The sequence below is a fragment of the Diorhabda carinulata genome, chromosome X (assembly GCF_026250575.1).
Source record: "Diorhabda carinulata isolate Delta chromosome X, icDioCari1.1, whole genome shotgun sequence".
Lineage (NCBI taxonomy): Eukaryota > Metazoa > Arthropoda > Insecta > Coleoptera > Chrysomelidae > Diorhabda > Diorhabda carinulata.
In genome coordinates, this window is record NC_079472.1 from 50,101,798 (window position 1) to 50,120,030 (window position 18,233).

An 18,233-nucleotide genomic window follows, 5' to 3' on the forward strand; every position below is an offset into this window, starting at 1 on the left:
TTATTAATTGTATAGATTTATTATGATCTATGTAGTAATTTTGTGGCTGCCATATTCTATATTTAATGATAAAATTTATATTCATTTTGATACACATAAAAAGATAGGTTCAATAGAGATACTCCAACATATCAAGGGTTTGATTACCTCTCCTAAAATCGTGTAAACCCAAAAAGTTATATTGAGCCCGTTACAAAGCAATCCTTCCATGTGGTCTGATATTAAGAAGATATTTGGGAAGATATTACATTACATAGCGATTCTTGCCATCACTTGGCGACTCTTACTTCAAAATTCATATTTTATTGACAATACTCCATACAGACTGGATAACTATTAGGTAGTAAATGCTGAACATGTTGTACTTAATATAGATATAATAATAATACAAACAATTTTCACATCTTCCCTATCCTCTGGCAGAAGGTTTAAGATGCAAAAAACATGATGTATAATTTACGGAGTAAATGGGTGAATGGTCTTTGTACCACCATAACCTCTTGTCCCGTTCAGGATTTAGGTAGTGGGTCCTCCTCGAAAATGAGCTACAGACTCCCTCGGCTAGCGGCAAACGAAGCGTGATGCGCCGAGTAGAGTACTGTGATAATTAACACAATTGAGGAATACACCACTAACTCCTCCACTGCCTCTACGGCGACGCAAGTCAATGTGCTTACGACCACAAAAGCCGGATTGCCTGGGAAGCGCATGAAATAGACCAGTGATTTAAATTCATTCATTGTGCGCTTCTATTTCAAAGAGCAATCAACATGGAGACCGATATGACCACCTACCGATTCGCCATTCATCGTGATTTTGTTAAGAGATACCCAGAATTGCAGCATTTAACGGAACAACGAATAGCTGAACAGAGAAGGAGTATTGTGAAGAACAATTTGCTTCATGCACCTATACTGCAGCAAATACGAGAGATCTTCAAAGAATAGATGATCATCTCGCAGCGCAAGATGCAAACGGTACACACGGTGAAACTCACACTAGCGAACATGAAGATAAAATTACAATCAGACTATACCCGATTTAGATAATACCGAACCAAACATCGTCGATAAAGTGTCCCTCGAAATGCACAAAGCATTAGCGGAATTTGAGGGCACAAACCCTATACGTTGTCCAAAATTACATAAGCTGAGGACCAACTGAAACTCTAATAAAGTAATTACAGGAGTCGGCTCATTAATAGGAACCCTCCGACTACAATACGCTCGAGTGGCTTCATTCACTTATTTATTGTGCTGTTGCAGTACTTCGCAAATATAAGTGACAAATATCAGTACCAATAACACCAAAAAAAATCCTGGTGGCAATGCCACCTAGAACAATTAGATACAATTAGGAGTGAGTACAAGAATTGTGCACAACCCTCTAAACGCTTGAGAAACTACATCAGAAAAATATTCAAGAAAATAGGTATTCACACATAGAATTCAGAACATCAACAACATTTGCGTGAGTATATTGATCTACATTAAGTGCACAAAGAAGCTACAGAATAACACTTTTCATGGCAACCAAAAAGTATTTTACAGGAAACTTGTAGCTACGTCCAATAACAACACTAATCAAGCTATGCCATCAAAACAGACATTGGAAAAGTATTGGACTTCATTGTGGTTAACTTCCAAAATCCACAAGAGAAATGCCGAAGAGATGCGATGAAATATTGTTCCGATGCAGTTTGACGACTTAACACTGAAAGAAATCACTGACGTAATCCAAAATACTAGCAACTGGAAAGCAATGGAAGTCGATAATATTAGCGAAGCAATTTATTCACCTTCTACAGAACGCAGAAGATATCCCTACATTGTTAGCACTGGGTTTCACTCAATTGCTTCCAAAGAGCTCCCAGACGGATGACCCTACTCAGTATAGACCTATCACGTGCCTACTAACTTTATATAAGATACTTACAGCTTGTATCACTAACAGAATTTATAGGCACGTAGAGGAAAATGACATCTTAGCAGAGAAACAGAAAGGTTGCAGAAGAGATCACCAAGGGTGCAAAGAACATCTTATGTACTCAACACCTATGCCATACCTGTTTTAACGAACTCTTTTGGAATCCTGAAGTGGACGAAAACAAAGCTAGAGGGGATTCAGAGGTTAACACGAATAATGATGACAAAGAACTAATCCACAAAGAAGGAATCCACTATTAGAATATGTATAGAATAGAATATTTCAATATGTATACACCATATTACAAGTACCAGCCGCAGAAGGTGCTAGAAAGTGTTAATTTTAGACTCTGCTACAATAGGTCCATTCCATCCACTCACAATGTTCTCAACAAACACCAGGAAAAACTGGCGAAATACGCGGATCTCGCAATTGATATTAAACAGATGTTGCACAGCGAAAATGTAAGAATAGTCCCAGTTATTATGTCAACAACCGGCGTCGTGCCTAACTTGCACAATAGCATCACCAAACTGTGTTTACCAAAAAACACCTTCGCCGACATTTATTTTGTGAACCGAGCCTAATCCTTTTGATACATTGTATCTGGGATAGGTAAAGAATAACAGCTATAAATTGAGTAGCGCATAAGTTTTTCAAATAATAAAATATTCTCATTTTTATCACTAAAATTTACTTTCTGAATAAGTCTAATAGTAGTCGTCAATAAACTGAAGAATCTGATCTTCTCGTTTCTGAGTAAACATTTCAGAACGTAGAAAATTATTGTTTGGATAATTCTGGGCACACAGTCTAGCATCTTAAGGCATTACTATTATTCAGCAATCCAAAGAAAAAAAAATACATATTAGCCTCATCATACACAAGCATCGTCGTTAACATAATGAAAGCAGAGCTGGTGCTACACGTACGATAAAAATGTTTTTATTTGCTTTTAAAGGTTAATAAGAATAAACATCTTTTTTCATATTACTATCACTAAGGACAAATATATGATCACAACAAATTCCCCCTATAGTCAAAGTTTTGTTTATTTTTAATTCAATAATATGTAATTAATGAACAACAAGATTTAATCATACTTTTTATCTAGAGTGAAACAAGGAATCACATACATATTTCATATTTGAGAAACATGGAGGATCTTACAGTGTAATTGTAAGTGTTGGTGTTGTAATAGTAAAGAGTAGTGTGTTCAGTATGAATATCATCAGTATTTCCAGATATTCCAACACAGTTAAATACATTTGGTTATTCATGTATCCTCTCAGACACAGTTTCGTGACAGTATTATCAAAGTGCAAGTTTCATACTTACGTGATGAGTGCACTGTTTTGTAAAAGTTCTCTGCTCAAGTTCAGAGGAATATCTTCTGAATCTACAACGCCTTTAACAAATCGTAACCATTTCGGTAATATATTATCAGTTCGGTTTTTAATTAGTATTTTCTTAGTGTAAAGTGCTACACCAGATTCAGTTTCTCTTGACATTTCAAATAAACCTGAAATCAAAAATATATTTCAACAGGAGAGTTAAGTTTATTTCTCCAATTTCCATTCATTTTCTTATGCAGTACATGTAGTTTATATAAAAAAGACAATCTTACTGTGTGATAAAAGAACCAGATTAAGTCAAGTGAACCCTTCCTTTACCACTTGATAATACAAAACTAATTAAAATATAATAATGATAATATCACTCAAAATAGTTTTTGAAAACTTTGAATATACCAACAATTTTTATTACAATAGAAATTTTCGGTACTTCAAATTGAAAAATTAATTATAAAAAACTATTGAAGACAAAATATAAACAAATTGAAATTTTTATGACTTCTCAGTATGACAATTGAACTTTTTTCGTATTACGCATTATACATTTAAGTTCTTTATTTCAAAAGAAAAGTTTACTGTCTGGTATTAGTTTAAATAATATGAATTTTCATACGACGCAGCGGCAAGCGGTACAAGTGCTGCGCGCTACCGACAATGAGCTTAGCTGTCAAGGCTACAGATTACGCAATTATTTATGACCACTTGCACCGAAAGGATAACAATGGTTGAAATTTGAAATTTTATCATTATAGGTATTACACAATATTATTGTATCTACTCTTCCAAACAACAAGACATTCTTTTGGTTTACTGTGTTAAAAGAAATCAAAAAATTGTACCAGTAACAGCTAAAGAAGATATATATGTAGATAATCTTGATTATCTGGAGATTGTAGATATGGGATTTCTCGGGAGTGTATAATAGAGTGGACCATTTTGGACGATTTTACCTTTTTTATAAGGTTCAGACCTTAAAAGCCAACAGTTAACATTTTGGAGCAAACGTTTTTTTTCTACCCTTAGATATTCAACTCACCTGGTTTTCCTTCTGGAAAATATAATAATGCTCTAATTGATATAGGAACATCAGTTTTATAATGCAAAGTGTATCTAGGTACATCATAACTGCCACTTATGAATCTATAAAAATCGTTATGCTGTTGAAAAGTAACACTTTTGGGATCTGATAACCACAGTGGTTGGACAACATTAGTTTTTTTGCCGTTCAAGTATAAAGGACTTCCCACAAAGTTGCTGTATTTGTTTATTACGTTTTTGATAGTGTCTTCATCGGCAAATTCTCGACAATCTGCTTTTAAATGAATTATGATTTTTGTTCCATTTTGTACACCTTCTGCTGGTTGAATTTCGTATGTACCAGTCCTGGAAATGAAAGAATTTTTAAACTAACACTGGGAAAAATAAAAAAACAGATATTTACCACCATTTAATAATTTGAAATGCATGGAAAATGTGAAATATGCATATATAAAATTAAGGGTGTGAGGACAAAAAATCCTTACATTTGTAGATAGCTTAGCATGTAAAGTAGGCGTTGACTGAGAATATTTTTAATTATTTCTCATAATTTGGGTTTTGCATATGTACTAAGTATAAACATTATTTCTATAAGAAGTTTAGTTTCAAATATGGAAAATCTAAAGGAAAACAAACGATGTAAATTAAATGCAAAGTTTTATTAACAAAATCAATTTACGATATCTGTTTTCATGTTAAGACAGGTATTTCGATTGAAAAAAAATCAGACAGGTAAGCAAAAATATCCAGGCAACATTCTAAGGAAACAGAATGTAGCTCAAAATTCAAGAAACTCTACACCCAAATAATGGAACAAAAATCAAAACTTAGAAATCTCAGTGACAACGAGTTTTCAGCCACTAAAAGCTTAGAAATAATTGTCAAAGACATTTGACGGGAGTGAAATGGCGAATAATAAGACTTATTATTGTTAAGAAAGGCGAGGAAGTAAATGCAGAAATGTATTTCAAAAGTAACAAAAAGTTCAACTCAAGGGTTTGTAAGTATATGAAAAAGAGTGCATTAGATTTAGATTAATGCAGTTCATTACGAAAAAACATCCTGAAGGAAAATTTGTGTTCTGGATAAATATGGCAACTATTCATTATGCGAAGGATGTTGTGAGAGCTTTTACGGAGTTAAATATTCCGTTTAATGAGAAGTTTATGCAGGGGCGGATTTAAACTTGATGCCGCCTCTGAGCACCGAAAAAAATTCACTCCAATACTGGAATTTTACTTCAACTTATAGTTCATATATTTTATTTTTCAAAATTAAAATAACAAACTTCATCACAAGAACCTATATAAGTTTTTGTGAAACAGACTGTAGGTGACAGCATGCACTGTTTAAATTTTAATAAATTCCAAAATAATTTTTGTTTAAATTAAAATTAATTGGTGCAATCGATAAATTATAACATTTTTTGAGTTTCATTGATTAATTATGTTTTGAAAAATGCAAAGATTAATTCCGAATTTTTTTCACTTTTTCAAACAAATACTAATCATATTTCTTCACTTGCAGAAAATAGAAAAATCGATTATTTTTTTAAATCTCTAAGGAAATAAATTGACTAAGACATTTTGATTATTAATTTTTACTATAAGTTAAAATAATAATTCATTAGACTAAAAAAATGTCGTCCTGGGCACTTGCCCTGACTTACCCTAGTGTAAATCCACCGCTGAGTCTAGGAATGTTCCTAACTGAGGCCAAGTGAACATTTTTGGCGAAAATTGTTGGCTGGTTAGGAAGAATTGAAAAAGAGAATTTTGATCAAACTCCAGCGAGCTAACTAGGTGCTGGATTCAGTTATATAAAATGTGTGTATTATAGTGTAGTAACCATTGATTCATAGAGTAAAGTATAAATAATTAAAATAAAACAAACAGTTTGTACGGATTTTTTGTTTTCACTTCCATGCATCACACCTCTGCTCAAATAGTGTCATAACTCAAAAAATGAGAAAATCTCTTTTATTGTATTATTGGTGCTAGAAAACTTCAAAAACTGATCTCAAATAATGTTAAGTAAATAGTTACTATTGTGGTAACTTTGCCACTTGTTGAGTTATCTTTCAAGAAGTGAAAAATAAAGTTAGAATTAATTTCAAATACTTATTACTTGGTAAGTGGTTGGATTTTTGACTTATGACACTATTTGAGCGGAGGTACGATATGTTCTAATAATATTCTAAAAAATAGACTCCATATATATTAGGAACATTCCTCACCCTTCAGAGACCCATCTATAGCCAGTTTCTGCATCAACTGCTTTAGAATAAACTTCTACTTTATCAGCCACCATAAAAGAACTGTAAAAGCCAACACCAAATTGACCAATAATATTATTATCTCCAACTGCCGCTTTTTCTTTAATTTGTTCAATGAAGGCCTGGAATTAATAGCCAACTGAGTGTAAATGTAACATAATAAATTCCATATATGTAGACACGCAGAGGTCGGCATAAGTCAAACAACTTTCCCGAAAAATCGGCGACCGGTGACGCTCATAAGTCTGGCAACGCTTTCAAAACGATTAAAACGAAGCATGTTTTGCCGATGCGCCGCGTTCTGGAGGACTGGTATCTGTAATAACTAACGCAAATATGAAAACAGTGGCGCTGGCATTATTTGAGCAGCCGAACCAATCTGCAGTGCGGCTATCGGGAGAACTTCAAATATTTGATTGTTCTTTACAACTAATGTTGAAATGCATGCACTATCAAATTTACCATCTGTGTCTCCTCCACGTACTTCATGAAGATGATTTGGATCTCATTAGATTGGAATTTGGCGAGTAGTACCTTGGATGTAGTCAGGATAATCTGCAGTTAAGCATTCCATTTTCTCAGATGAAGCAACCTTCAAGCCAGCATGATGAAGAATGATTTCTTCATACAGGGCCCTCTCAAGAACCACGTTTTTTCAAGAGAGCCACACAATCATCTTGACCACCAAACAGCAATTGAAGAAGAATTTGAAACTCTTCATGGACGGTTTGATATACTTTGCCGGACCTGCCTCTCTGTTGAGAGATGTTGCCATAAATGCATTGATCAAGATGGTTACCAATTTGAACATTTACAGTTACCCTTTTTTGAATCTCTTTTGCAATAAATTCATTTAGACACTGCATTTTTTTCTCTTAATGCAGGCTTGTTACCTGACTTATGCTGACCTAAAATGTCTTGATTTTAGGTTTCTTCTGATTGAAAATTAGTTTTTTTAAAAGACAGGTGAAAATTTGGAAGTAGGTCAAATTTTCAATTGCATTTAAAAAAAGACTAATTTTCAATCAGAAGAGAGCAAAAATCAAGATGATTTAGCAACATAAATATATCCAAACAACTTAAAAACAAGAAATTTACAATTTTATATATTAAATTGACTTATCTTAAATTTTCTAGTATTCCATTTAATTAAAATACTGTACTTACCTTGGATCCTGATTTGGCTATTATTCCTAAATTTGATACAAGTTCTTCTTTGGTCATACCAACTCCTGTATCCTACAAAAATAGAATTATGATTTACCCTAAGGTTATACAATTGTTATATTGTTACATACTTGTATAGTTAGGGTTCTGTTATGTTTGTCTGTTAAAATGTGTATTTCGAGTGGTCTATCTATATCTTTAATATTTTGAGCAGTTTCATTTCCTGAAACTGCTAAGTATCTAAATTTTTCTAAAGCATCACTAGCGTTTGATATTAACTCTCTAATAAAAACTTCTTTCTCGGAATACAATGATTTCGCAACTATATCTAGCAACATTTTCGTTTCTGCTTTAAATTCATGTTTTGTAATATCCCCTGTCGGCTTTTCTGTATTTTTGATTATTGAATGATTTTCTTCTTCGTTAGGTGAAGTCTGTGTACTTAATAGCCTTAAACAACGTTGAGCGCCTAAAAAAAGTTAATTTTAAATAAAAGTTATCTTAACCTAAAAAATGAATCATACCTCGAATGGCAGCTTTGTTGCAATTAACATTTCTAAATGTGTTATTTTTGGTTAACACATTTCTAAATGTAAGTATACGACTGAATCTACTTAAAGACATATTTAACTTTGGAGAATTCAATATTCAAATTTCGTTTCGCGGATTTATTGATATTTGTAATTGTAATGGATAGTTTCTTCTTCTTTTTTAAATATATATGAATAAATAACTTCATGCTATTTTTATATAGTCTAATGTAATTAAGCTATAGTCGACTCCAAAGCTAGTGCAACTCGCAAAATATCTTGTTTCAATCAAATACATTTTATCTTAAATCAATAAGGTAAACATTATTATAAAGTATAGTCGTTGTAAGTATAGGTACAATAGAGTACGAGACACGAAATTTGAATTCCTATAAAAGTTGAGCTAAAGACCTCTCTAATAGATGTCAGTTAGTAACACCTCAAATGTGAAGCAGTAAATTTCTATAGCCAAAGTTATTCTTCGAAGATTGGACTGTAGATGGCAGATGTGATATTCTTTTTGAAATATATGTTTATTAATAAAACAATTAAAACAAATGAAACCATTATTAATATTAGAATCGTTTCTGATATAAAGATAAATCTAATTTCGCTGTCAAATGTGACCCTTTAAGTCAATCCTTGACATTAGAAAACGTCACATTTTTCATGACCTTCATGTATCAGTTATGAAAAATAGTTATGTAAAAACTTTACGCAACTGTTTGTTTCAAAGAATTATTTATTAGTTACCGTAAAAACTGACAATTATTTTATTATCTAAACTGATCATTAACTGATTATTTGAATTCAATAGTATTTTAAGATTTATAAACATTAAAAACAACATTATTGAAGATATTAAAGTCCATTTCTGAGTGAATATTCTCTTGAACTTCTTGTTTAATGTTAATTTTATTTGAAGCTGTGGGATCTACTTGTATGCCAGGGGCTTGTCACATAACGTTTTCTGAAATTCTTCTTTTATTTTCTAACGAACTCTAAACATAGCCCTTGGCTATCCTTTTGGATTTCCATCCTCTGTGTTGCTTTATTTTCAGAATATCCGCTCCTTACTCTGCCAGAACAGACACTGACAATAATCTGAAACAATGTCCTGCGTATCCTTTAAGATTAAGTAGACCCAGGTACTGAGCAATCTTTGCTGGCAATAATTTTCCAATGGTGCTTATGCTCACGGGTTGTATGCCACATTTTCCATTATAATATTTATATTTATATTATTTGTCGTGATTTACAGCAGGAGATCTAATTTTCGATACTTTTTGAGGAGGTCAACAGATTGACACCAGTAATATTTCCAGCAGCGACCACAAATTCGTGAATAACCTGTGTTTTGCTTTCTGGAATTGTAATTTCAAAAAAGGGGCCTTTATCAAATACATATTCTTCTTGTAGGAGCGTCTGTTCAGCATTCCTGCAGGCTCCCGTAATCCCTATTATTACTGCGACCTAATGAATTATAAACATATCGTAAATTAAGTCGTACTTTTGAAAATAGAAATATTTTAATTTCAGTCTCTTTTATAAATCTTTCTACATTATCTTTCGCATAGTATCTGCGTCTTTCAGCCAAGCCAAAAGCATGTGTACTTCTTGATATTGAGATTTTTGTGTAGTTGAGTTCAGAACACTGAAAATGTAGTCCACAAAGTCGACGCCTTTATTATCTTTAATTTTCAAAATAAGCAAGTAGTATCTTTTCGTTGATGTTTTTCATATTTTTCAAATCGCACCATTTTTCAAATTTTTGGTAGGTCAAGGCGTATCTACTTCTTGTTTTTTTAGGTATTCAACTACCTACTGCAGCATTTGCATTTACTTCAAATGGAATGTCTGATTCGCTATCTAAAGACATTCCAAATATTTACTTCAAACTTGTTTTGACTTATTTTGAAAAATCGCTTCAATAATAACAATATTTCTAACACCATTTAATGCCACATTAATATTGTTCAATTCGCGTAATTTGCGCTTGTTGAACAATATCGCTCTTTTTATAACTAGTTAGATAAATAACTATTATTTTCAACTAGAATGGGAAGTATTCCGAAAAAATAAGGTGTACAATAGTTACATGTAAAAGTGAAACAAGGGAAAATATAGTAGAGCGTCGATTATCCGAAATGATGTTGTCAGGGGTGGTTTGGATAATCAAAAATGTAGCTTTATTAAAATTGGTGCTGTGGCATAAAGAATGTTTTAATATTTGTCTGCTTCAATGTCGATTTTCTCTTCATAGCAGCTAGATCTCTAATTCTTTTCAGTGGTAATAACTGCGTTTGGTTCGACCCTTCTTGACGATCAAGCCACGTAATAATTTTTTAACAATTTCATCGTCTGTCAGCGACTGAAAGCCTGGATCATCACTGTCCACACGTAGCCACTCATTCACGTTATTTTTAGCATAAACTGCGAAAACACTAATATTACTCATTTCATCCACAATTTCCGATGAAATTTCATTATCATCTTCGTGGATTTCGATTTTATCTTTGGATGGTTTCAGTAATTTATACCGCGACTTATTCATTCCATTCCTCTATTCCATTCCTCCATTCCATGCTTTGACCAACATATAATTGCAGTCTTTTCAATTGATTTTTTTGTACATAGAGAAAATAGTTTCTTTGTCATTTGTATCACCTAAAAGCAGACGACGCATGAGCTGTTTTCGGTACAGTTTCTTTAATGTTTCGTTAACGCTCTGATCCATAGATTGAACTAGAGAAGTTATAATAGGTGGGAAAAGCTTCACCACAAACTTATTCAAAGTTTCAGGCGATGGATGTGACGGAGCATTGTACAAAAGGAGAAGAACCTTGTCTCCATTTCCACTAAAATGCCGAAAATTTATCACTTAATAAAAGTGTTTTCTTATCTTTTATGAGCAAATCGCTATCCGTCCAGGCATGTTTTTGGCATGTGTATATTGACAAAATTATCACGTTTTCAAAACATCGTGGGTTTTTGGATTTACCTATCAATAAAAACCTATGTGTCCCAGATGCATTGGCGCACACTGTAACGCGATCCTTGCTCATTTAATAACCTGAAGCTGCGGCTTCTTTTCGAGACACTAACGTGGATGGCAAAGCTTTCCAATACCGTTTAGTCTGCATTGTAGACGAAATTCAAATCGTATTCTTAACTTCAAGAAATTTCCTCAAATTCTCTGCTGCTGGAGCGTCAGCACTTAATTTTTCACCGAGAATTTCAATCTGCCGTATCCTATGTTGTAATTTAAGGCTTGCGATTAAGGTTGGTTAATTCACCACCACGCTTTATGTTTAATTCCAATACTTTTCCACACAAAATAGGCCCTGATATGGGGTGCCCAAAAGACCGTTTTTGCATAAACCAAGTGTAAACAGCATATTCCACCAATTCACTGTTTGCTTTTTTCATAGTTTTACGATTTGAACTGTCCTCCTCATTGGCAAGATTATGTGCGTACCTGGTGATTGAATCAGAATTATTTTTTATTTTTGTTATCGTTGATTTACCAACACCGAGCTCGATAGATAATGTCTGACCCGATTCACCGGCTAAAAAGCAGCGTAATGATTTCCATTTCATCTTTTAACTCAAGAACCACTCTTTTTCTTTTTGTTAACATTTTTTAGTACAAATGTGATATACACTTCACAAAGAATGGTTTGAAACTGAAAGTAAGCTATCCACTAGTCAAATAAACGAAAAGGGTTTCACAAAATCAAATGCAATGAACAAATTAGGTATACAAATATGTAACGAAGCAATTTCTGAGAAATAATTAATGATGGCTTCCGTTATAGACGTTCTGAGACGCTATACTGCACAGACAAACTATTTTTTTAATTACATCGCCTTCGTAATTAGTCTATGAACAAGGAATAAGAGTCAGTTTGAAGTATTTGTACTTTTTGTTTCTGCATCGTCTTGATTCTAGGTTTCTTGTGATTGAATTGTTTTAAGAATTCATTTTTAATCAGAAGGTAGCTCATGCATAGAACATAATTTCTATTCTGAAACAACATAATGACAAAAATGTAGCTCGTGGATGGAAGATACATTTAGTTGTTTCATTCAACTAAAGCCTATGGCAATTTGTTCATCTTTATTATAATTTTCTGGTATACGCCAGAACAATCATCTAAACACAACACGTTGACAAAAGGTAGCTTGTGGATGGATTAAACATTTCTATTTAACTAAAGCTTATGGAATTTTATGAAAACTACAAGTCAAAAATTAAAATAGAACAAAAATGCCACATCAAGAAGAGCTGAGCATAATATAAGTTAGAATACATAGATAAATATGAAATTGAGTCTATAATAATAGTGGTGCTGGATATAATATATACGAAATACGAATTAACTCAAAAAACACGTCTACTAGTACTGGAAATAGATTTATGAGGAAATTCGACGACCGACTTTTTTTTTTAAATTAACTCTGCTGATGGCCGTACTCACGTACTCACCAGTTTACTGCATAAAATAACCATTTTAGTATATAGCGTATAAATGTGCATATCTACATAGACGGGATTGGTGGAATGGCAAATAGAGCTACACTGGAGCTCAGGACATAAGAAACCAAGGAGTAATAAACTTGCTAATGACCTAGAGCTAATCAACCGTGGGCAAAACCCGAATCTGCAGTGGAAATCCCTTATTCCTAGATTAAGGAACATCTTAAGCTGTGGGAAAAGTGTCATAGCTGCAGTTTATGGCTGCAAATAGGCTAAAACCTTTACAGATGAGATAAATCCATCAGAGTGTGTAAAGAAAATGCTGTAGCTAAGCTGAGAGCAGACAATTGCTCTGGTAGGACTAAGGGCACGCGAAAGCCAATTATCACAGAGGAAAGATCACCAAGACGGACTAAGGGCAGGCGAGAGCCAATTATCACAGAGGAAAGATCGCCGAGACGGACGGTCGGTTCTGTGAAAAAGAGAAGGAATCTACGATATTTATTCTTCGCAACACACTTGGAACAATCCTAGGATTCGACCTAGTGGAATAGTTTTGGATTTCTCAGATGATTCGAATTCTGACGAGTCTTAAGGACGAAGGCTACAAAAAGGCCTGTAAACTGGCAAGACCTCTGCGTTCCCAGAAACAAAATCTAAATAAAACAGTCATATTTTCTCGTCAGTCTTTTTATTCTTTTAAGAATTGTTTTCTACTTTTTAGTTCAGTCAACTATAAAAGTGTGCTGCTCTTTTTTTTAAAACTATATTTTATTGTTAAAATAATCAATATACCAACATACAGAATCTAATGTAAAAAGTATTTTAGTAATGCCCATGGTTAGAGCTTTGAATGTATAAAACAAATATAATCTCAAGATTCCTTTTTATGAGATGTAACATACTACGAGTACATATTTGTCGCCTTTTCTTTTATGTTCATTGTAAAATCTATAACAATAGTGATATCGCACCATTTCACTCGAATAGCAAAGTAAAATATAAAATCACTTCTTGAAAGAGTTTGTGTCTTAAATATCATCCCGCAAAACCCTTCTTATCCCTTTTTAAAAGTGATACACACTCCTTTTGGGTGATATGCCGCTACGGGCCAGATTTTTCTGATATTTATTTTCTAAGGATTACAGGATTTTGTAACCATAGGCATCAAGTTAAATAAAGCGTAAATTTCGCACTCCCTCTTTCACTTACTAAATGAACCAGTAACATATTTGAAGACAACAAATATCTTTGTTCAAAAATGTTCGATAAAATGTACATACTCGTATCGTGAAATCGAAACCTGGTTAAGTATTTGTTTCTAATACGAATGTTCACACTGAAATCTATAGGTAATCATTGACAGGTGGTTGAAGAATGGTTGTGTTAATTAGAGTCGTAAGATAATTAACCAATTAGAGCTGTGGTGCATCCAAAACTGGATAGTGAGATGAAAAGAGGAATTGTGGATTAATGAGCCAAATATACAATGCTAAAGATAGTTTGCGCGTTGTACAGCATTAAGAAGCAATTGATGACAGTTAATTTGGTGTAGTTTACATAAACTATTGGATACATTTGAAGAAAATAATGATAACTCATATAGATCATGTTAAATAAGCAAGTATTCGAATACACTTAAGGTCTAAGTTTCTCCCGTCACCTTCAACGGGTAAGATGAGAAGAAATGAGGAAACTACGCGAGCCATCATTCAATATGAAGTGCTCCATATGGATATGGCACCGGTTTTACATTTACCAACTTATCTCTTTCACATTCTTTGCATGGACCGATTTTGCTCAATCTAGACTTATTGACTTATTTTAAGACCATTAACCCAAAAAGCATTTTTTAAATTTATTACTAATTAGCCCATCTATGTTCAAATAAATGAAAGGTAAAAATTAGTAACCTTTATGCTATATACAAACAACAGAGTCCTTAGTAAATGAGATGGAACTCTTCTGAATTCATTCTATCCTTTCGTAACATTAAAAATCCTACGATGAAATATCCCAACCACCAATTCCTTTAACGGTTGTCTGAAGAATTTCCAGCCTAACAAAGAAACAAGAAATTTATTACCATAATTATTTTGTTTCAAATGTATATACTTAGTAGAGCGATGCTCTAACTCTATTAGCACTTCCATATAATAGTTACCATATTTCCCCTCAAAATAGGCGATTACGTATGCGAAAGCGTAGTTGCCTCTCTCTTGCAAGTGAATCTTTGTGGTTAAGACACAGGAAAAAGTCGCTGGGGACCAGATCTCATGAATATGGAGGGTGGTCGACCAACTCGAAGTGCAATTCGTCAGTTTCACCCATAACGCGGATAGTTAATGCATGTATAATTCTTTAGTCACTATTCTTTTGATATGCAGATAGCCTCTATAAAACCGTCTATGTCTTTAGCCTCAATCCGATATTCGTCCACGACCATTTGGTGTATTTTTTCGATGATATCGCAGTTTTTCGCTTTCCCAAACACTCTTTAGTCATGATGATACGATCATGCTTGATTTGACTTTTTCTTTTCATTTGCGTAGGCGTATTTCTTTCCAAAAATAAAGCTAAATACTCATTTTTTCTTTTCTAGTTTAGCACAATTATCAAATTCGATAAATACTTAAACTTTCTATATATACAAATATACCAACTTACAATATAGACAGAAATTAATACAAAACGAAGTTGCGCGTGCCAAATGTCTAGGAGAAGCGTAGCTGCACGGAGATCTAGGCGTTCGAAATCTACTTACCTAGCTGTTCTGAGAAGTGAACTCAAAGGTTGATCCAACAACTCGACTGGGTTCATGTACTAGGACCAAGTTGAAAGGTAGAAGTATGTTGATACACTGTTTTTTTTGACAACATGCTACTAGGTGTATCGGAGAGAATTGAGTTAATTGCTATTAGGATATTAAGGTTTTAAAATTCTCTGGGGCAGGTATCAGTAAGTTGGGGTTGAAGGATTATTATTTTATTGAGGAAGTTATTCGTGGAAACGAACAAATGATAAAATCTCGTAAATTTTAGTGAGATTCACTCAACGTATACGCAGATATATTTGCAAACTTATGCGACATATATGTATGTTGATATTGTATACATTGCGACCCAAAGAATTTATTGTGTCCCCCTTTCTTGCTGCGATACTGGGGAGCTCAGTGTTTATAGCTGATCTGTTAATCCTACTCCAGAATGTGGGATAGCGGTAGCTGCCAGAGATCTTCGTCTTCTATATCATACGCTTCCAAGCGTAGTGCTCTGGAGTTCCGTAGTGTTTCACACTTCGAGAGAATGTGGATAGAGTTTTCGTTCTCGTGCAATAAAATCTTCACGCCACATTATCTTCTAAGTCTAGCGCCTTTAGATAGGACAGTGCCCCGATTGGACTCCTGTTAGTATTCGCAGATGGTTCTTATTTAGATTGATGTATTCAGCAGCTCTTCTCTGGATATAGTTCTCCAGGAGAGTCCTTGCCTGTCTCAGACACTGTAGGTTGTCCCAATAATTGTTTTTGCTCCTATCTTGTTTTCCAATGCTTTTTTATTATTATGTAGCTGATACTACAGAAGGGTTAAGGTCCGATGAAGAGTTCTGCCCCCGCTTAACGTTGTGACATGCTGAAACTTTAACACTGGCGGAATGACTGGATGAACGTGATCTTAACAGATGAATCTCGTTATGGATTGTTTCAAACGGTAGACGAGAACGAATATGAATAAATCCATCAACAGACAGTCTAAGAAATGCACTGTTATTGAGGAGGTACAATTATGGTCTGGGCAGGAATTGTATTGGATAAATGCATTTCAGGACAGGTGTATCAACTGGTGGCCAACATACTGCTACAATTTCATTCTGTTGTAGGCGCCCAGTCAATATCTTTGGAGATAATGCGAGTCTATACAGAGTTGTGCTGGTTTTAAAAGAAATAGAAAATCAAGGTTTTTCTAATTTGGAATACTTGGGATCAGTTACAAAAAGTCGTTGAACAAAATTAACGATCAGAAACCATATAGAGGCTTACAAATCTTTTTCCAAAAAATTGGGAATGAATCGACAAGACAACTTGGCTGATGGCATGCCAAGATGTAGTGCCGTGATAAATACAAATAAGGACCATACAGATTAAACATTCTTTTTTATTGAATTTTTTTATAAATTCTTTTTTTTAATTTTTACATATTAGCACTATATTAGATTTAATGTAATAAACTGCTAAATATTAAAGACGAAGAATAGATGAATGAAAATGAGAGATAACCTATCTTAGGACCAATTGAGCAGGAATTCCAGAAAGAGGAAATTATAATAGAAGCCCCGGGGAGGATGGTAAACTAGCAAAGTTTCTGAAATTGGGTGGTCACTGCCTACTAACAAATATAGCTAATCAAAGAAATATGGAAATAAGAAAGGCTATCAAGTAAATGGTACAGAGCAGTAATCTGCCCAATAGACTACAATATGTTAGTTACCAGCAGAATATACAGTTGTGCATGCTCTTCATTGCAATCGTATAACACAATTAGTAATTGATGTATTGCTTATACGGACGATGTAGTAGTTTTAATTAGATCAAAAATAAAATTTTGCAATGTCCTAGCTAACTCAGGAGGAAAAGAAAGAGAACTTGGACTACATATAAATAAGCAGAAAACGAAATATACGAGGGTGTATTGATATCTAGTTAGCCTAGACCAATTCCATGCATAAATAAAATATTGCGTTATCATAGCAACGAACAATAACTTATTAGAAGTGTCTGTGTAAAGTGTGGCGTCAAAAATGTAAACCAGAGTTACGCAATAAAATAAAAGAAAAACGATGTCCACCGAAGTTGGGAAAATCGAAAAATACCCATGGTGATCAATGGTCGTATGCGACCGTGAAAAATTGGACCGCAAGCTTCAAAAGAGTTAAATTTTCCATTGAAAATGATGACCGATCGGAAAGGCCAGTTTCTGTGTCAGTCCCCGAAAATATCGATGCAGTTCATGACATGATTTTATCAGACCGTCGAATTGAGTTAAAACGGATATCTGAAGCACTTTCATACGAACGTGTTTATCATATAGTTCAAGTCAATTTGGGCATGAGAAAAATTGCTGCAAAATTTATCCCCAAATGTTTGAATATTGACCAAACGCGTTCAAGGGTAGAAGCATCGCGTTCGATCTGTGCTCGATTTGAAAACGATGTAGACTTCTTAAATCGAATTGTTACTAGGGTACTTGGGTACATTTCTAAGATCCAAAAACAAAGCAATAATCGATGGATTGGCGACACTCTAGTTCTCCAAGACCTAGAATAACTGAAGATTACTATTCGACATTACTGATCATTCTACGGGAAAAAATTAAAGAGAAAAGACGCGGAGAGCTATCCAAAGGTGTTTTGTTTTTGCAGGACAGCGCCCCTGCACACAAATCTCATGATGTAGGGTTTGAATTA

General features: G+C 33.9%; 1 protein-coding gene across 1 annotated transcript in view; it reads right to left on the bottom strand.

Annotated features, from left to right (window-relative positions):
• Positions 1-8,488, bottom strand: part of LOC130902811 (heat shock protein 75 kDa, mitochondrial) — a 30,638-nt gene extending 22,150 nt beyond the window's left edge. The window contains exons 1-6 of the mRNA XM_057815147.1: positions 8,286-8,488; positions 7,893-8,230; positions 7,762-7,833; positions 6,556-6,716; positions 4,318-4,664; positions 3,265-3,448 (exon numbers count right to left, since the gene is read on the bottom strand). Of these exons, the coding sequence (XP_057671130.1) occupies positions 3,265-3,448; positions 4,318-4,664; positions 6,556-6,716; positions 7,762-7,833; positions 7,893-8,230; positions 8,286-8,385 (1,202 nt within the window). The 5' untranslated portion in view covers positions 8,386-8,488. The remainder of the gene's footprint in view (positions 1-3,264; positions 3,449-4,317; positions 4,665-6,555; positions 6,717-7,761; positions 7,834-7,892; positions 8,231-8,285) is intronic.
• Between the last annotated feature and the right edge of the window lie 9,745 nt (positions 8,489-18,233).